Genomic DNA, 23,153 nt, shown 5'->3' with positions numbered 1-23,153 from the left:
TAGACAATATAGTAAAAGGCCTTTATTTCAAATCTCTGGGGTGTTTTCAGGAAACAGTGGAAATCGGCAATACAATTCGAATGAAGAAATATAAGCAAACAATCTTAATTAGATTTGGATAAACTAAACTTAATAACTGTTAGAATCGTTTTTAAAATTCAATTATTTACCACAACATCCAAATTTAAACACATTTCACAGTTAATGACCAGCGTCCAGCACTATTTACGCTTAAAAAAATACGTTTTCTTAGAACTAATAAAAAAAATTAGTCGTGTTTTAAATATATCTCTTCATACCAATCATTGCAGATGTGTAAAAATGTCGTATACATTTAGAGCTAAGGGAGTGTAGAGGGTTAAGCCTCCTACGGCTTATATTGACACTAAAAATATTTTATAAATATATATATATACCAGTTACCGAATAGACTTGATTACCGTGATCACTAATAAATCTCAAATAGCTATAACTTCGAAACAAAGACCGAGTGACAATTTCAAATTACACCACCGTTCTTAATTCGGTGAAATATGCGTATGTCCCAACAATTTTTTTATTATTTCTCAATGAGATGTTTGGTGAGTTAAACTTGTTTCAAACATGGAAACAAACAAGCACATCAACCTGAGGTTAGAGATTTACTTATCCGAGTTATGAAATACTTACTGCCACGGTGCCGCGTACCTGATTCGGCTCAATCACACAGTGTGGCCTTGGTTATATCTTGTGTCGTCGGATCTGTGTAGTTCTTGACAGAACAAGTCACCCGTTTTCCCTGAGTTTTCACACTGTGTCGTAAAAAGAGTCAAGGTAAGATGCATACATCGGTCACCTATATAATACCATTCTCAAATTCCTTTATATTGATCGTCCGTGTATTTAAGTGACTTTTTGTCGATTTACATACATGCTCAACTCTCAACATCTTACGGTATAACAGTATTAATATAGCACGTTTGAAATTATATGCATGTAAAAAAAGACTTTAGGTAAACTAAAATATGCTTTTAAAATGTACTTGTATATTTCGCTTTCAATCTGAGCACCAGCTATAGAATTCAAGGAAATTTACTAATACGTGTAATTTTAGAAATTAAAATTGTTTTAATCTATTGTTAAACAAATTGTCGGGTATATAGTTTATACTACCTATATATTCTATTTTGTATAATATGTTAAGCATAACTTAAATGTTGTGGACTTGTGGTGAGTTGTTTAACATTAAACTTTCCAAATCCTTTGCACTATAATCTAGTTCAACACACCACTGGTCGTAATAGACAATTTCTTACTCCTTTTTCAAGAACCGTCATCAATTATTTATAATTTATTGTATTTATACGTCATAATGAATGTCTAAGTATTTCCGTAGTTTATGAAAAATTAAGGTAAAATCTTGGTAAAATTGCTGTTTTGTGCTCTGTACAGACATTTTCTGTACAATATAAGCTAATGATAATAATGAATTTGTAATTTGTATTGTTGCCCAAAATCAGTATGGAGCGTAAAATCAATTAAAAAAAATTATACAATTATAATATAAGACGACCTCAAAAATACCTTAAAAATCCGAATCCTTGTGACAAGATACAAGCGAACAAAATAAAATAATTAACTAAGCATTAACCTAATTCAGGAGAAAATAATTATATCATATTCTTAAATAAAATTTAGAATGTGGAAATTAAGCAATAATACGAATACTAGGTTAGGTTGAATTAATATAATAGTTAATAGTTGAATAATCCTCGCACAAACAGTATATTATATTTATTCGCCCAAACAGACCATATTCTAGGTCGATTCGCACTAACGGTCTACGCCCGTACAAAATTCACCCGTGTTAAGTTTGGTTGCCTATAATGCTATCAATGATAACATTTAGCGTAAGAATGAAAATTTGTTTTGGTTTTCTGATTTTGTGCATAGATGATATCCTTCACATACCAGTTGTACACAACTGTCCCGTCTAGAGTTGTATTTTTTCAATCGATTAACCGATTATGTATCATTCGTTAAAAATAATCTATTATTCCGAATTTATTCGAATAATAATAATAATAATAATGCACATCCTTTAAACATAATACAGAAGTAATATAATTGAGCTAGTTGATGTCTTACACCTCAGAACACTTTATATCTACACGCCGATAAAATACAGAAATAAAAAAATATTCTAGTAGCCGTGGCAACGCGTGATTATTATTATTATTATTTTTACTGACTTCAACCTTTTAAAATAAAAATGTTGAAAAATACTTTCTTAGTACATTGGGGAATTATAATATAAATCTATCCTCAAAATTTTCAATTCGATAACTTAAATAGGTTCAGCTCTGCGTTTATCATTATAAAGTACACTTTTCTTTAAATATAGAGATTTTTTTTTTAAAAAAAAAGAAAATTATATTTTAGACTTCAATAAAAATAGTTATTGGTTTTTTACATTATATTTTCTTAAGATTTAAAGTAATCTACACAATTCCATACGTTTTAGAAAAGGTATTATTGTATTAGGTATTCTAATTTGAAATCCTAGAATTTCGTACGTTTCTGGCATACAACAATCTGTTTTTTTTTTTTAACTTAATTTAATCATAGGTAACCGCTGGGTAAAATGAATATGCCTAGATATTTATAAGTACATTATATGTTATTCCATTTTTTTTTATTTCCTGATGTTTTAATGTTAAGGTATAATAAATAGATATTATATAGAGACAAGTACACAAAATCACAAAAAAGTTTGTTATAAAAAATTAAGCACAATATCATAAACATTATAATAGATAGTATATTTGTATAATTTAAATTATTTATATTGCATTTTTTTTTAAATAGTAAATTAAAAAATTAATAACAACTTATAATATGATGCTTAGAATTGTACAAAAAAAGTATTTATCGTATATCATAATTAAAGTTTTTGAATTATAAATAAAGCAAGAAACTTATTGATTGTATAATCTATTTTTTTTAAATAATGTTTTGGAAAAATAGTGCTTCTTAAATTGATAATAGCGATTGGAAATATTCTGGTTTTATGTTCTTTTATGAGTAATAATTTTTCGATTTCCTTTGTAAACGCAAGGAAAAACTATAAAGAGAAGTCTAAACATTGATTTAAAATTTTATATTTCAACCCGAATAAACATACACCTGTTTCAGTTGCTAACCAAACCTTATGTACTAAATAAGTATTTAAAAATGTATATATTTTTATATATTATATTCGTGGATAAATGTAGATTCTACGTTAACATCGTGAACTTCTATGTTTGCTTTCCGTCAAATTATGATATATGATCATCGCGTTACGAAAAAAAGCCTTACAACATAGGATTTGTTATATTTTTCTTCGGAAGTCATTATAGTGTGTCTTAGAGAAATACATTACAAAAACGCGGTTTTTTGACGCGTAAAAAACACTTGCACAGTTGTACACAAGTTATAGGGGGCATTTTACTGGGCGGCCGTTTGCCGGAGTGTATTAAACCTGGTCAGGGGTGTCGGCGCAGTCGCCGGATATCATCAGTATCGGTTAGACGCGCAACCCTCGACATGTTTCGCCGGCTCGGCGTGACTTTTGTTTTCGTCGTGCACATTTTTTTACCCGGTAAGAACTTTTAAACAGCCTAGTATTTTTTATATTATAGTATTTTATATTTTATTGTTTCTTCAAATTGTTTTAAATTCTTCAGTTTATGCATAGGCTGATATAATATAACGCAAGCCATTTAGAGCTTAGAAAAAATATTTCTATTTTAATTTTTAATGTGGTTTGTATAAAATATGTATACAAATATACAATTTAATTGTTATTTTTTTAAATTTTATTTTTTAGAGTTAGGTTTTACTTTAGTATTGCATTTTATTTTTATAGAATGTTTATACAGTATATACACATGTACAATAATATTCAACCTGTTTATTTAAATTTGCATTAAGTGACATTTTATGCAATGCATAGTCTTATTTATATCTCAACAATTCTAAAATAATTGTTTAGATATTTTTACACAGAATTTTTGATATAAAAAAAATTACATTTTAAATACATATAAAATAGTATCTCTCTGATACTTAATAACTCAAAACTGTATCAATTATAAAGCTTAAAACTAAAAATTCGTTAACATAGATAAATTTCATAGAATATTATCTAAGTTACACACAGTAATTATTCTTAAAAACATTGGATTTTAATCTACAAACTCGAACTTAAATAATCTAAATACAAGTGATTTGTAAAATATTGGAAATACAGAAGATTGTGTTTAAAGATACACAAATTCACAATCTTCAATCATCAAAAATGGTATTGACGAGATTGAAATGCTTTTAAATCTTAAATTAATTTCTTTTAAGTCTTTAACTAGTTAGGTACTGTAAATAAAACCTTATAAACCGAATAAATAAATTGGATAACTAAACTTTATATTTCTGGACGACGTTACGAATATTTTTTTAATTTATATACTTGGTTTTAGTTTATTTAATTTTTTATACTCTAGAAATAATTTAAAAATTTGTAAAACATTTTAATATCAGGTATGTCATTTTAAACTTATCATACCTTGATATTATATAAAAACTAATGTTTAAAGGATTGCCCATATTGTATAGGTGATTTATTTTTAATTAAGAATCATTAAGCTGTCCATTAAATTTTTAACTTTTATTTGTTTGATAAAAATTAAAAAGTGAGAAATTCCATTAACGCAGTCCATTCAAACTGATTAAACACATATAACACACTGATAACACATTTTTTTGCATGAAACATTTTAGCTATTTACTACTAAATTTAAAATAAAGTAAAACCTATATTGAATATAATATATATTACTTAAAGGTTATCGGATATATCGTAAATCCTACATGCACTATTGACTATAATATGTTTATATAGACTTATAGTAGGTGTTTGTTTATTTATTAGGGACCTTTATCGTCTCCTAAGGCTACTGTTTGTATTGTCTTAACAGTATTCCCCAATGACCAATATGCTATTTTATGATCACAGGCCACATTCAAAATATTTTGTATTTTTAAATTTTTAATTTCCTACTTAAGTTTATGTGCGTGACATATTTTATAACTTCTCGAATACATAATGTATTTGTTTAAAGGAAACCATACGTATATAAATCTTCGCATACAATAAATAAAAAAATCTTTTTATGAATTCAAAAGAAAATGTGCAAATTATAATTTCTAGACAATTGTTAATTAGTTCTTTAACTTAAGATTTCCTTAACCAAAACTTGTTTTTGAATAAAATTAATTAAAATTATTAAGGATTAATGTATTATAATTTAAATTAGATAGATATTACATTTTATGACTATTGTCATAACTACAACTATAACCCATTATCTTAAAATATAAAATAAAATATTGTATAGAAATGAAAAAATAATATTAATACCATAATTTATTATTATTATAAATAATACAGCAATAATATTTAAACTATCATTTATGTGGAGACTAAATTGTTTATTAGTCACTATTGTATTTCATATATTTTTACTATATGCAATATAATAATATAATATCATGACATTTATTGTTGAAAAATATACGATTTGAATTTGGACTTTTACCGATTACTAAACATTGTCTTTATTGTTTGTTAGTAGATATTTGAGTTTTGATTCTATGTCAATTATTAATTACTAAAAACTTATATATTATATACATTTATTTTAATAATAAATACGTATCTTAATTATTTATCACAACGTGTATGACGACTACATGATTATAAAATACAATTACTTTTTTAATTAATTAAAAAAAAAAAATTGATTTCAACTTTAATGAGTAAAGTTAAATAAATATATTTATATTTATTTTCTCATGTAATTATATAATTCTAATATTTAATTTATACTTAGTTTATCAAAATTTAATTGAACCAGTATCCATGATATACATTTAAATAAGCGATAGACAAAATTAATGGTGGTAGTATATGAATAACTATTATACATTCGTGATTATAAATTTATCAACATGAAATAACTTTAAATAAAACATTTAATTATCAAATACAAGTACTTATGCAAGTTACCTATTCATACTTAAACATGGTATTGCCAAGCTTCAGTTCTTAAAACACATATAAAATATTATGCGGTTAAACATGCGCATTTTATTAGGACGTATACAACTATTCATAAATAATATATATTATTATTTATATTCAAAGTTAAAATTACCTATTTGTGAACATACATAATAAGTTATATGTGAATACAACATAGGCAGTTAATTAAATATTCAACAGGGTTTATTTTTTGGCATTATATTAAATAGTTTAAAATGCGTAAAATATAATATATTGATATGTATTATAATGTTTGACTTTCATATATTTTTAAGTGTAATTATTCCATTTTCTTTTACAATAATTTAAGCAATTACTATAGTGCTTACTGTTTATAGTTATCGAACTGTATTAGTACTACTAAAATCTAAATAAAAAAATAATATATAAATCATGGTACATTGGTAAGATTCTAAGATATCAATAACTTTTAAAGAAATCATAAAAAATCGATTTGTGTCATTATAATGAGATTAAGACTTATAATATATTGTGAGGTATTCTAGTTAACTGTCATTTATTAGTCACTTCCAAATGTTTTCAAAGTTAACCCGGGCTTATATAATGATATGACACCAATAACAAGGTTATAATATATATTAGCTGAAATATTATAATTATTAAAATTAAAAAATTATTTACGACTAGATTACAATTATTTGGTAAATTAATTGTTTGATTTCTGCTTTTTCAAAGGATATAACTTGAAGAATTGCTTCTAGTATCGTATTTCAAACTATAGTTACTATCAAAGCAATAATAACACGAATACGTTTATAAAAATTTGAAAAACTTTTGTTCAGTTTTCCGTGGTTATTAATTATTTTTCTCGTAGTTTTAATTTCATAATTCGACGCATAATATGTCATTTATTATTTATAAAAATAAACAAAACTATTTCCTTACTTACCATCAACCCAGAATATATTTTTAATTACATATTTTGAAGAAATATAAAAAATTGATTAAAAATTAAAATGTATGTTACTCCTACATCCATAGAGTTTATGTTATAATATTAACTATATGACTATATGATTATTGTAAATAAACGCGTGTACCTAAATGATAATTATAAAATTATCGTGTTGAAGAGTTACTGTTAATATAGACTAAGGGAAAAGTTATGTTTTTTTTTTTTTTTTTTAATGAACTAGTATTTTCCTTGTTCGTTGTTGAGTTTACGATTCGTTTTTAAATTGCATCGCGTCAACTGCGTCCCACTACGCCCCTTTCTCGATTCATATTGGAGCGAAAGTTTAATTTGAACGTCGTCGGATTAAAAACCACTCCTCCATCCCCAATGACCATTTACTAGAAGACCATCGTTCTTTTGCCGAGAAAATTTTCATTTGATTCTCTGGATTATTTTACACGGTAAACTTTTCCGTTTATTTTTTTTTTTATTTTTACAATCTTGAATGTACTTTATTTTTTATTTACATTTTTTCCATACTCTCCTTATTTCATCGTGTTAAATTTCTACTGTTTTTAAGACTTTACCCTTCTTCGTAAAACGAGAAAAAAAGAAAAATATGACTTGTGGTTATAGTCATAGTGAACTATTATTTCATTACTACACCCTCGCGGATATGAATCAAAAAGTATTTTTCAAAAACATTTGCAACTGTTATTAGCGTCTCCTGCACGAGTTTCAGCGTGGTTTTTTTTATGTATTTCATTAAACTTATAAAAAAAAAAAAATACTTTTATAAATTACTTTTAGAGTGCCGCTAATTTGAGTTACGTGTTACTGCATAATTCAAATGTATTACTCATATTTATATAAAACAATATGTCTAAAACATCTAAAGAACATAGTTTTTAATATTTATAAAATAGTTTGGGTACACGTTTTGTATAACGACATAGCTTTGACAATGTCATGCACGTTAAAAATAGTATTAAATATTTTTAGTATTATGTGGATGTGAGCATTCAATATATATTATATACACAATTAATAAGTTATAAGTTAAAGTCCGAATTTATATAAATTTTAAATTTAAAATATGCACCTAAAAAGCACAAAACATACAAAATAATTTATCAATAATTTCAACATAAAAATAATATTAAATAATTTGTATTTTACCTACAATATACAGCAAATTATCTACAGCAATTTATTTATATATTAAAATATATAATATCCAATTTACTGTTTATTAGAAAAACAATAAGTAACAATAATGATTTTCATATTGGTTTCGTTTAAATTAAAACCACGGTTCATAACAATAGGTTTGTGTTTAGAAAAACTGCGTTCCACATCAACGCTTGTTATGGGTATATATTTTGAAACTCAACAGTCTCGAGAACATTTCTGGGGAAAAATCTGGATAAAAGAACTCAGAAATCAATCTAACCTAACGTTCTCACCTCGGTGTATTTTAAAAATTTCTTTTAAAATTAACAAACCTTTATACCTACTTAATAATAATTTAACGTAAAAATACGCTTTCATTTTCAAAACGATAATTAGTAGAATTTGTGACTTGTTTAAAAATGTCTAAAGCTTCTATAAGTTGTAAACCTGAAGTCTGAAAATTCAAGTTTCAACAATAATTGATAAATGTGTTATAATTTAAGTTAAATCCTTAGTTATAATCTCTTAAGATAGATAAAATTAAACGATATAAAAATAGTATATAATGGATTAGGTACCTACCTACTATAATAATGATCTACGAAAACGTAATATTATATTATTTTTTTAAATATTTTCAATTTTTGTGTTGTGGAATAGATTTGTATACAATAATTATGTATAAAATAATGAAATAAGATTAAAACATTTAAATGTAAAGGTGTAATACACAAAAACATACGTTTTTATAGAAAATATGCAAAAGTATACGAAATACAAATTTGAAATTTTCCTTATCTAAGTAAAAGAAGAAAATCCATTTACTATATGTAATTGCTTATATAAGTATGAACAATGAACATGCACTATAATATATGCGAAATCCGGCATTTCGTTATAAGAACCTAATAATTAATAACTAACTTTTACTTCTTGAGTACCGTCTAAATCAATATATAAGATATATGATACATGCAACTGTAATAATACAATATACAGTGAAAATGAAAGAACATCAAAAATGCATTTATCTAAAATATAAATTGATAATAAAAACCAAAATACAAATATATATTAAATACGTTTTAAAAATAGATATACATGCACTTACATATAAAAAGATATTTAAATTTCTAACTTATTTTTCAAATACACTATTGAAGTATTCAATTAAATAGTAAATCATTTTATTATTATGAAAAACTTTTTCAATATAATTACTTTTTTTACTATACGATTATTTGTTTTAATTGTCATAGAAAAAAAAATGTACGAAATATTAATATATTCTAAGTTAACATACAATTTATATCTGTTCCGTTGCAAAATTATTTCCGGAACAAAAATTAATTATTTGTTCTGTTGTGAAGTTGTATAGTAATACGTCCTTGTTTTGCATTCACATCATTTCCTTTAAAAATTATTAATTTACATTTATATTTGATGTATATGTCAAATGATTTTTTAATTTATAAACTAACAAAATAAAATTTAAAAAAAAAAGACATTTTCAAGTCCTACTTATTTCTATTGAAAAATGAAAATTATTTTTGTAATATTAAAATTGCAATTGTATTATTATTTTTATTATCTACCTAGTATAGAAATATTATTAGCTACTATAACTGAATTTTGTTAATATAATCTCGTCCAATTTCAATACTAATTCAGTTTTATACAAAACCTTTATAAATAGCTTATGGAATATATTATACGATTATATTATTATAGGCAAATATAACAAAATTTAAAACAGTCCATTAGTTGAATTGTATATTCTATTGTTTAATGTATTTAATATAATATTATACACATACATTTTTTTTCGATATAATATTTAGCTTAAATTCAAACTATTTATAGTCCATAATGGGTACTATGTAAATTATTATATAAATTATAATATAATTGATGAATTTTAAGTTTGATAATTATTTTAATAAAAATGCAAAATAAAAATCAACAAACAAACATATACATATTATTATACATACATATACATAATGTAATATTATAAAAATATCAAATTTATAATTCATATATAATACGATATTTTTATATATTAGACATACATAATGTGTATTGTGTGTCTATGTATTTAAAATATTTTTAGTACAAATTTCGACAAATCAATTTGAGTATACACGAAGAAAAAAAAATAATTATAATGTTAAATTATAAAACCACGTAGGTAGAAAGGTTTTCTTTAGATTTTATTTTATGAGATATGACGCAGTTGAGTTAAATTGGTCTAGAGTTCGTGTTGATAATCATTCGAGTAGTGTCTTTTGGTAGGGATCTCAAATGAAAAATGTAAGAAGGGGTAAAACTGGCGAAGAAATTGCTCATAAAGAGTATAAAGGGTAAGAGGGGAAAACGAGTCGATAAAAGGATACTTGCGATGGTCGAACAGGGTAAAGGAGCTACAGACGGAGCAATTGAAAGCACAGAAGACAAAGTTTACAATGTGTATACGGAGAACATAAAAGTAGAAGAAACGCGCGTAGACAAGGGTGGGAAAAAAACAAAGGTGGCGCGGACAGTGGACACAAGTGTGTATGGGCTAGTGAAAACAAGGGAAACCCGAGGGCCCATTGAGTGCGTTGTATTATGTATGAAGAACAGAGAACAAAGGACGTTAATAAGAAAAAAAGAAGCGACAAGAGACGTGGTTTTGACAAAACTACGAAGTCGAATTAAAAAAAAAATAATAATAATAGATATAAAGAAACTATAATGCGATATGTAGGTGCTTTGAAAATACTGGTGCGAATTGTTAAGGGTCTAATTTATGCTAAATAGCTATAAGAAATATTTTGTGTTTAATAAACCATATGACTAGGATTAGTATTATATTTATTATTTGGGTAAGAAAAATCAGGAACATATTTGCGTATTTAATTATATAACATTATTTGCACTTTCAAATAACAACTGTTAATATTATATTACAGTACAATAAACTGAAGTACATTCGTTACATTTTTCCGTCTGCTCGTCATAATATGAATACACGTGATTTGACGCGTTTTAAAATAATAAACATTAATTAAAAATTAATATATATATAAAAACTAACTTTAATTAATAAATAATATGAACACAATATGCAAATATATTTTTACAATATTGTTGATAATATGCACTTTATCAGCTTTTACTTTTTGAATATATTTTATAACGTGAAAAAAATATTTTATTTTTAATGTGACTTCTTCATGGATATACATGTTAAAAGGAAAATATTTTATTTAACAAAATCTGATTAATTTATATAATACTTTATTTATACCGTTGTATTAAAATGTTTTTATATCACTGTCAAAATGATAACAAAGAATTTTATTTATGAAATGGTTAAACATACATAATATAATTTAATAATATATAATATACGTTACTTTCTGACACAGTTATTGGATTAAATTTGATTTATAGATTTACTAGTGTGACGGGGCAGACAAAATAGTGCTCTTTTAAAAATGATTGCGAAAAAAATGAACTACCTATATAATATGTTGCTAGTAAAATATTGTTGTTAAAATATCCTCCATCGACCTTATTTTATATAATATTTGTTTTGAAATGTTCGTTAAGTGTGTAATAAGTTATTTTATGATCGATTAATAAAAATATAATCAGATTAATGTTATACAATACGACTTATAATATAGTATTAATAATACGTATAATACTACTAATATAGTTTATTATAATTAACTAATTGATTTTTAAAATTATTTACTCTTTAATGTCAAACTAAATATATTCCTATACATGTATCTGAAATTAATCAAAAATGTATATAACTCGTGTTCTTCATTATAATTGTATTTTAAATTCTAAATAAATTAGTAATTTAAACACAGCTTATGATATTAACTTCCATTAATTCATTTGAAATAATTTTCACCAAATATCGAAACTATATTCACATTTTGCCTTTTAAAATATTTAAAAAAGTAAGTGTTTTAATTTTTCATTAATTCCTAAGCTCATCGATGCAATATTAAGCATTCATTTTTATTTTTCGAAATTATTTATTTAAAATATATTTATTTTATACTGCTTATTGTACACTGTACATAAATATCTAAATATTGTTATTGTTTATTAGCTTGTAAAAATGTTTATTGACTATAAACCTTAAATATGTTTTCTCCGTTCAATGTATTTGATATTTAATATTGTATTTATTTTAACATTGAATCACTATTGTTAATTAATTTTGGATAGATGATTAAGTAAGTTATTAAAATGTATAGTGACGTATAAATCTATAATATTAAGTAGATACCTACATAAAAAGTTAATGTATTATGTTATTGATAAGTGCTTAAATCTTTATATAAAATTGACAAGATTAGACAATGCAAAGATAATGTTTTATTAAGAAAATAACCAATATTCAATATTGTCTACTGTCTTAAAATGTACGTTTAAACCTATCTGTCCATATCAATTTTAATAGGAAATTCGACAGACAGACGTCGATTCTTCTGCGTACTACTACGCCGTGTCAAAGAGTCTTTCTATTAAATAGACGCATAGCGTTGATACAGTTTCGATAAATTTAGAGAAAAGGAAAATAATTACTGAATCGTTGTATTGATCCACTACTGTAATGAAATAATTCAAATGTAGACTTATTGTTTTAAAATAATATTTTATTTCTCACACAACACAATCACATGGAAATATCCAAAATGCGTGTGTCGGGAAAATATTTACACGAACAAAAGCTCTTTTTATAAGTTTTATGATTCCGTGAAACCATTGTGGTTTCTGTTTTTAATTTTTGGTTTTGATGTTGTATTTTATTGCTCTTAAATTACTTCATATTTAACGTAAAAAAATTAAAGTGTCATTTTCTATAATATATATATACTAGAGTTTATATCATAGCAATTAATTTATTATATAATAACCTAATTGCATCAACATATTATGTTTTATTTTCGATTTGTATGTACTTTATATTTGAATTCAATATCATGAATAGTAGTTAGAATGGTAAATTTATTGGTAAAACAATAACCATTTTCTAACTAAAATAGATATTTTAGAAAAATTTGATTCATAATATAATTACAATATAACCATATTCATTAAATGAACCACTAAGATGTATTAGCAAACTGATCGACTGTAATAAGTAATATCAAGTATCAACTGTCGTTCAGTAATAGAATAGATAATCGTTAAACCTACATATAAGTATAAATAAATAAATAAATAAATATATATATATATATATAATAAATAACTGTGTAAAATTAATTTTAAGAATAATTTAATAATATTATACCAACGGAGTTATAATAGGTTTTATAGAAAATGTACTATGATAAGTAAAAACTCAATATTTTAATTTTAAAATATTGACATTATTTTATCTTTTAACAACTTAAAATATATTATTTATTGATAGTAAATTAATCGGATTCCGCGTATCTAACATAATTAAATAACTTTAAATGTATTTTATACTATATTATTTTATCGTGCCTATGGAATTTTTATTATAATTATTATTTTTATTATTACATAGGTACCTAGGTAATTTAAATTCTAATAAGATAGAACAAATAGATGTTTGAGATTCGCTTTTCTATAGATTTTATATTAAGTTCCCAATGGTTCATTAACATTAAAAAAATAAAAGAATTGTAATTTTAAAATATGGTATTATAGTTATAGCTATATGTATGCACTCAAATAAATTATCATCTAAAACAGCTAGTAGAATTTTCCCGGGACTCAGCACAATTAAATAATACATTAATACATAAAGGATATTTTCATTATTGTTATTGCTGTTACCTATATTAATTCAAAATAGGGTTGAACTTAAGAGCCAGGTTTAGTGCATCAAGATCTATTCATTTTATTTGAATGTGGTTTTTCGCATAATATGACTCACGAAAGAGGTAGCCCAGCAACCCTTTGGTGAACAATTCGTGCTAATCTTTCTACACGCATCTTTCAAACTGAATATGAATAATGCTATATAGATTAAAAGTGTAGTACTGCTAGACTGTTAACAATATACCCACTAAATGTATAGTATAAAAAAAAAAACATACAATAACAGAAATTGTTTTGTATTAATGTAAAATAAATTCAATAGTCTGTTATTCATGTGATTTATGTGTGTCGATAATTGGATTGAGTCTTAATACGTACCTTAAAAATAATTTTAGTTAATATTTTCAACATATAATACGGATTTAAACATAATAATATTATACTGTATTATGTACAATAACAAAATAATAATAATATATAAAACCAAAAATTTAATTTATTATTATTTAGGGAACTATAATTTCGTACTATTCAAAAATGTGAGAAAAAAATGAATTATAATTGTACTGAATCACACTTAAATACATAGAGCTTTATAATGTTAAGCTACAACATTATTGTTAATTAATTTCAAATCAAACATTTTAGTTATGCTAAATTGATGCTTTAAAGTAAACATTTAGATACATTATTATTTAGTCATTTTTTAGTTATAAAATTCAATACCAGTAAAACTGGGTATACTTAAAATTATACAGAAACCCAAGTTTAAATAATAATACCATAGGTGGAGATTTACCTATTAAACATAATTTATTTATTGAAGTACTAAAATCATTTTTAGTGTAATTAGGTAGCTTATTAGATAATATTATTATTAATTTTACTTAAATTTATTTTACACTTTATAAGATTTAAAAATAAGAAAAGAAAATATAAAATATAAATCTATTAGTTTTTGAAAATTTAGATCTATAGTTTATGTAGTATATTCGCTATTCTAGTCTGAATAGTTAGAACCAAGTCTATGCCTGGGGGGAGATGGTTTGGGGTTCACATGTTACTAGTAACCCACGTTTTAGAGGTCTAGTTGCGCCTATTCGTAGATCATATAAAAATTCGGTGTTCTTCGAGTGTGAAGTATACAAAAAAAAAAAAAAATACATTGGAAAATATCTATTTTTCTAATTACGACTTTTTCATATGTCAAGCACATCTTTATTTTATTTATAAAAATATTTTCTGACAACATTTCTATAAATTAACAAATTTCGTAGTTAATTGTTTATAGTATTATAACATGCTCTATTGATCTATGTTTTCCTACTTGAAGTACAACAAATCTAATTGTTTCATACTTTAATTTAAAGATTTTTTGAGTACGGCTTGGCGTTAGCAATACATTTATACGGAACAATAGTCTCAAAAGTTTTCCCTGAAGCTTAGTAGCTCTTCCATTTTCTTCAATTCCGTATTGTTTATAATGTGAAGTTCACCTAAACGATTAAATACGGTTCGTTGAATGTTTAATAGCGCATTTATCAGTGTCACCTTAGACACGGGATGTATTGAATGAAAAGTATGCTTAGGTTTTACTACCCTTTATAACATTACTAAGCAGGTTATTATTTATATATATATATTTATAGTTATATAGATTACAAACTCTATCTAAAGGATTCGATTACATCGATTTGTGTTTTCAATATAATTTTCTATGTTTAAGTAGACAATGTAAAGGTATACGTTTAATGTAAGATAAACCTGTTTTATTTAGTATAATTAACAGACCTAATTGTATAGTGTAAGCTTATATTACTATATAGCCCATAATACTGATATCACATATTCAACTTATTTTACAATTTATAATATATTCAACTGAAATTATTATTATTGAACGCGAGTGTAGGTGAACAATTAATTATTATAAACTATGATATATTTTAAATAAAATGTTAAATATTATAAATACCTACGTTTTAAATAAATTACTAGTATTTTTTTTTTTTTTTAAGTTGCATGAAGTGTAAGTATTAAAAATTATATTTACAACTAAAAATAATAAAAAGTTATTAGCTTTGATCATTTTTTTTATTTCAGTTATAATATTTTCTGAATATAAGCATAAGATATTAATTAGTACAAACATTTAGAAAAAAATGTTTGGTTGAATTGAGAATAAAAATTACATTTTGTATTACATAATATTATATTCTTATTTCTTTATTGTATGCGGTATAATATATTATTACAGTAAAATATGTTGAAAAAAAAAGTTTAAAATTTTACCGGATACGTGTACCGGGTTACCGTATGTATTAACCACATATAAATCGTCAAATGTCCTTATTATAAGTCTTTGATATACCTATTTACTGAAACGTGTCCTTTTGGTCGACGGTTATCATACTATACTTAAATTCAAACATTTCTATGTAAAAATTAAAATTAAAATGCATTAAAAATTCTCTGCACGCCTGCATCGTAATGAATTAATAACATAATATATTAATATTATTATATTATATTTACCGGTCAACCTGTGACATGTATATATAGATGATAAACGATAGACGTTTAATAAACCGTCTTGATAAGATGTATAATATATTTATATATTTTAATTTGAACGCGATGGCGAGACGAGGAATAAGAAAATGTTTATAGCATTTACAATTTTAATCAGAGGCGCCGCAAAGTTCGCAGAGGTCGTGTAATCGCGTACATTATAATAATATAGCATAATATAGAGGAAACTCGAACGAGACAGGGCAACCTTCTCGCCCGTTGATATGTTTATTAAAATTAAGAGCTTCGCCGCCAACTCAACAATGTGTACAAGCGGATTTCTCCAGAGACACTGGGGCGGCGGCAGTGGTGGTGGATTTACACGGCAAACACTAGGGCAATTAGTTAAAATATGAAAAGCCGCGACGGGAAATCCCCTATTCGGGAGACCGTATGCACAAAAATAATAGGATGCGCAATATTTTAACGAAGCATTTCATCTGCGCCGAGTACCGCGAGAACGACGGTGAGTGTATAATACCTATATTGTTCATATTATAATATATATATATATATATATATATATGTGTGTGTGTGTGTCTATATACATCATTTTTATTTCTCCCCCGCCCCATACCTTATCCTATAACCATAGACGCCCATATCGCTGGATAACTTTACATATTAAACCCATTTAAAAGATTAAAAGCGACGGCGCTGCGGTGACGATGACAACCGCTCTGTACGTATACACAGACATCGGTCGGATACAATATGTATACGCACATTATAATGGGCCGCTAGTACCTATATATACGCTGTATATGTATATATATATATATATATATATATATATTACACTGACGGTTGAACGTTTACGGACGCCGTTATCGTCTGGGCGACACTGAAGTCTTCTCTGCCCGGTTTATTTTATTTTACATTTTTTTTCTCTGCTCTCTCGCCACTCGCCACTTCACACCCCTTCTGCACGTACTCGCATAAAACGCGGGGCCATCTGTTATTTTAGTACTTATTCATAGCCATCACCGCTGTCGACCGATGAGTGGAGGTTTTCTTTTGTCGTGCGCATTTTTAACGCGAAGTTTAGAAACGTCCAGGGAAAAATCGAAATCAAAATGTAAACGGTTGAATTCAATGATACTTTACGGCTCGTGTAGGGTTAGTAAACCTTTGCTGTTAATTTCGCAGCAGACCGTTGAACTCGAGATGGGGTGGCAACGTCGTGACGACGACGCTAAATAATTACCACGGTTTATAGGTGACAAATGCGTGTGTAATTTTGTGTATATATTACGTATTTTATATTGTACATTATACGGTTTTATTCCGTCTGCGGGACGCGTATGCCGGATAATTGGATTCCGACGTAGGAAAACGCGTGAGCATTTCGACGCGTAGGGATTTAGCGAGGTGAAGATTTCAAATGTGCAATAGAATAGTAAAAAATTAATAAAAGAGATAAATCCTCGTGGACCTTGTGTTATTAAATAATATAATTAATTCTTTGATTCTTCCGAACGACACATCTAAAATGTAATATCCATTACATCCGTAAAGATATATCTACATAATATTGTACGTAATCATTGATAAGCTCAATCGCATTTTCTCTGCCCTTGCAATATTTTCATACGTTCCCCGTTGTTGTCGTATTTTATTTAGAAAACTTGTAAATTTTACTAGATTAAAAACAATGTTTATATGTGTAGTTAAACAGAAACAGTAAAGCGATTATTTAGGATTAAAGTATAATATGAATTAATAAATGAAAAGAGCATTAATACGGAACATTTTATGAAGTTGTTTACATATCATAATATTATCTTTATTAATTTAAGCCTTTAGTTTCTAAAATTAAAAGTGTGGTGATAAGGATTAAAAAGGTTATACTGTTGTTGAATAAATATTACACTGTATAATTTACCTGAAAATTAAATATTATATTTACTTTTAGAATTTATAAAGTGATATACTATAACAACCGTTGCCATCTTAAAGAGTTTTGATAAATAATACTACCTACTTATGTAATTATCGTTATTATTTATAAAGTAGGTGATATGTTTATTATTCAGTATTATAATAAAAGTGAAGTACAGATTATTCACATTTACGAGTTTAAAATATATATTTATCTATATTATTGTAATGTTATCATAAACTATAACGTATAAAATCAAATCATTGGTTTCAGATTTAAGATTTCAATTTTTTTTTTTTTTTATTTGTTCTATAATACATTTCATATTATAGGCATATACCGTGAATAGTTAAAATTAAATTTAGGTATGCGTTTCATTATAAGTCATAATACATTATTTTTAATAATGATTCTACAAATTCGAGCATTTTTTAATCAATTTGAAATAATAATAAATTATCAAAATAAATTTCAATTTTTATAAAACTACAAATCAAATAGTACATTACACGATAACACACCAAATGAAACTTCCGCGCTAATACTAAACGCGTTTTAATATATATATATATATATATATGTCCATTACATTTCCATTCTGGGCAAATGCTCCGTTGCAAACTCGACACAAGGATCTAAGAGTATAGCGTTTTGCCCGTGTACGTAATCACGTAGTAGTCGTAGTGAATTTCCACGGCGAGAAAATGGCCTGCAGTCAGCAACTATGGGCACGCGGTTATGCGATATTTAATGCGTACGGCTTCGTAGGTGTGTTAATTGACCGTTTGCGCGATAAACAGTGTGCAGTCGTGACTGCGTCACACGTTATTGCATCACTTTCGCTTCCCCTAAACACCATAGACGATCGATCGGCTGGTGAAAAGCAAATTATCTTCGGGTACATAATATTATATAGAAAACCGTTTAATTTGCAATGCACGAGGTATGATATGGCGGCGGTCGCGAGATGGGTGGACAGACACGGTCTAGACTCTGGTCTAGACCGACCGCCACGGAATATAATAAGGCGACCGTGACGCCCGGACGTGCACGAGGGTAGTAGTAAATCATGGACTCATCAGTTCGGGTCAGATGGCATTTAATATTCTGAAATTGCTTTCGATAATAATTGTCAATGTTGATTATTTGCAATATTTCGCACCACTTGACGTAAACGAGAGTTCGGCGACACTGCAGGTATATATAATAATAATAATTATAATAATATATGCATGTAGTGAACGCACGAACCCAGCAACATCTGCGCAGGTTTTTCCTTTTCATATGTCTGTTATTCGACTACCGTTGTGCATGATATAAAGGACAACGTGATCTGTCGCGAAATTGGAACTACGTGTATGATGTGCTTCCATCACATGCGTGTGTTCGTGCTTATTTATATTAAATCGTCATTCCGGGTAAATCATTATTTGTTCGCACGTGTATTTACTATTTATATTACAAAACTAAATTTATACAAGCACTGCATTAAGTATCAATAGAATAATCAGCTTTAAACGCGTAATTGCGTTAAGGACATTAATCGTGTGAGGCCGTTTATACACCGCCATTACTATTCGTAATGTTCGTAAGTTGACAAAAAGCAATAATAATAATAATAATAATAATAATAATGGTTATACGAGTAGTTTTTGACGTGAAAATTCGCGTGCCGATGAAAAAATTGTTATTTTCGATTTTCTTATTTTGAACACTATAATAATATAATGGCAATAGGTACGAATTCAACACTACATCCTATTGCCATATATATTATTATAAAATATAGATTGTGTTACCCGATAACTTTTTTATGCCAAACTTGACTCTTATATAATGCACGAGTATCAAATCACGCTGTATATATATATATATAATATATATATATATTATATTTATCGTACAACACATGGCATATCCTTTGGGATTTATCTTTATTGGTTCATATTTGTTTATAAAAAACAAAATATAAATTATATAGTAATACATAATGATTGTTTAAAATTCGAATTACAACGAACACACTAATCATTATTATACAACAATATGACGTTGTACAATGATAAGGTGCACAATTTTAAAACTTCAATTTGTAATGCCAATGATAAAATATGAGTAGGTAATAATTATTAATTTTTAACAATATAGTGCTGTCTTTAACTGTAATAGATTGTATAATTGACTAATAGTAAACATAGTAAACACCGGAATAAGGGGTCGATACCTATTTTTTTTTTTTTAATATTGTACATTTTATATTATGTTGCATATATGATTCAAAAATGTTTGTATACTCCTCTAAGTTATATTATATTTTAATACACATATTATGGGGAAATTAATTACATATATCTTTAACAATTATTTTATTAAAAATGTATGTACTTGCAATTTTGATTAAGTACTTGTGTAGTATAAAGGTATGTACTTTGGAAGGCTAATTGGTTTTCTTCATCAAGATAATTTCAAAAATGTAAAAGGAGCGCTGGCGTGCATTGAGTTTAGGAATTTTGAATGTACTTTTGCAAGAATGTCAACACTCAAAATTAATCCACAAAGTCATTAGGGAGTTTTTGCACAAGGTAGAAGCTAATACAGTAAACGTGTTATCTTACTGCACACGAGCAGAATTTTACAGTAACTATAGTGGTTAGTAGATACCGAAAACATTTTTTGTTTTTTGATAAATAGCTTTAAATTTAATATTTATCATAGATACCTATAAGCTTTAATAATATATTATATTGTGATAAAATTATATATTTATAAATTTATAATATTCAAACATAGTAGGTATAACGTTATCTTTAATTATTAACTCTTTAGGTTACATAAATACGATTTATTAACTATAAATAAAATGAAAATCATAAAACGTATTTTAAACTAGTTACTTAAATTGTATATGCCTATTGTATATTACTATTTAAAATTATTACCATAAACGAATTGGTATATTAAGGAAAAATTCAAATTTTTAAATATTATTAGAATATTTTTAAACACTGACGGTTAAACTTAATTATCAAGTAAATTTATGAATTCCTACTAATTCAAATGCATAATTATTTTATGCATAATATTTTTAAATTGTTTTCTTGTGGAGCGTTATAATTTAATTTCTTTACTTGAAATATGAAATGTTAATTCCTCATCAATCGTAATTTTTTCTAACTTTAAAATTTTAACTAAAAATCCTTAAAATCTTTATTATCAGAATTTAACAATATATAACACTATATATATATATATATATATATTAATTAACTAAATTAATCTCAGCTTATAACCGTTTTTCTAATTTGATGGTTTACGATTAACTCAAATTTATTAGTGGAAACCTAACAAGACCTAGTGACAATATTATGATCTAATCAAGTCGATTTTCTATAATTATTTTCAAATTATTATTAAGTGTAAATACGACCAATAATTTTGTATAAAACATAAGACATAACAATTTTGAAATATTCACTTTAAATCTATGTATATATTTTTAATAACACAAATATATACGTAAGTATACAATATATTACTAAAATTATTAAGTACAAATTCCTAAATAATTTAATTTTAGTATTCTTTTTGTCTCTCACTATTTTGAAAAAATCGTTTACACAATGAACATGCTAAGAAATGTTTGTTTACTTCGTCCTACATTACTATATTTATTTTTCAAGCTAGTACTTTTTAAAGAACTATTTAATTAACAACAACACATGTATATTAATGGACTTACGGCGTAAATCCAAGACACGATTTTCCTTTTATATATATATGCATATTATACAAAATTATACATGGATATAACAATTTTTTATAAGAAAAGTCTGCTTAAAATTAGTACAAAAACAACTCAACAAGTAAAATTCTAACAAAAAAAAAAAAATTTATATATTTCCATTGTTTTTAGTAATTTATTATGTTACAGACTACCATAACTATATTATATACAACAAGTATATGCAAAAAAATTATAAGATAAAAATTAATAATGTATTTTTTGTTCTGTTAAAATTGCCAAAAACCGATACTATTGTAATACTATCGTAAATTGGCGAGGATTCAAATATAATAACTTTCCAGTTAGTTGGATTATTATTTTTTTAATATGTAACAGTTTTTAAAATATCTTTTATCACAACTATATACACTTTAAATCTTAATATTTAAACTTAAATAACACGTAGTATTGTAAGCTGGATACTTTTTTATTTCAATGATTACAATAAAGAAACATTCTTCTAGAAATGCAATACATATTCAAATATGCTTCTTTTTAAGTAATAGATATTACCATATATATACTGAGTAGGTATATGAAATATGAGTACATGAAAAATGCAAAAGTATACATTTATTTTTTATTATAATATTTATACTGACTATACAACATTTAAGTGAAAATTAAATGATAAACTGAATTCAATATATTTTACATTTTTGAACATAAAGAAATAGAAAGTAACGATTTTTCTAAAAAGATATTGTAAATTCAATTTTTCAAATATATAATCAAAAGATTGAATCGCGTTTTTCACTTCAAATAAAATAACAAAATAGAGTCCAACGGACCAATTTTATTAAATATTATTTTCAGTATTATTAATTTATCATATCTAACAGCGACTGATGTATTAGCAAAATGATGAATAAGGCCCTTATCATCCCAAAAACTAATT

At 25.6% G+C, this 23,153-nt stretch overlaps 1 protein-coding gene across 5 annotated transcripts in view; it reads left to right on the top strand.

Moving 5' to 3' along the window:
* Positions 1-3,533: 3,533 nt before the first annotated feature.
* Positions 3,534-23,153, top strand: part of LOC113554714 (Down syndrome cell adhesion molecule-like protein Dscam2) — a 126,559-nt gene continuing 106,939 nt past the window's right edge. For 4 of the 5 annotated variants that reach the window (XM_026958674.1, XM_026958675.1, XM_026958677.1 and 1 more), the window contains exon 1: positions 3,534-3,622. In XM_026958674.1, the coding sequence (XP_026814475.1) occupies positions 3,568-3,622 (55 nt within the window). In that variant the 5' untranslated portion in view covers positions 3,534-3,567. The remainder of the gene's footprint in view (positions 3,623-23,153) is intronic. The other variant, XM_026958673.1, reaches the window with a different exon arrangement.

Source organism: Rhopalosiphum maidis, chromosome 2, assembly GCF_003676215.2.
Source record: "Rhopalosiphum maidis isolate BTI-1 chromosome 2, ASM367621v3, whole genome shotgun sequence".
NCBI lineage: Eukaryota > Metazoa > Arthropoda > Insecta > Hemiptera > Aphididae > Rhopalosiphum > Rhopalosiphum maidis.
This window is presented reverse-complemented; position numbering and strand designations above follow the sequence as displayed.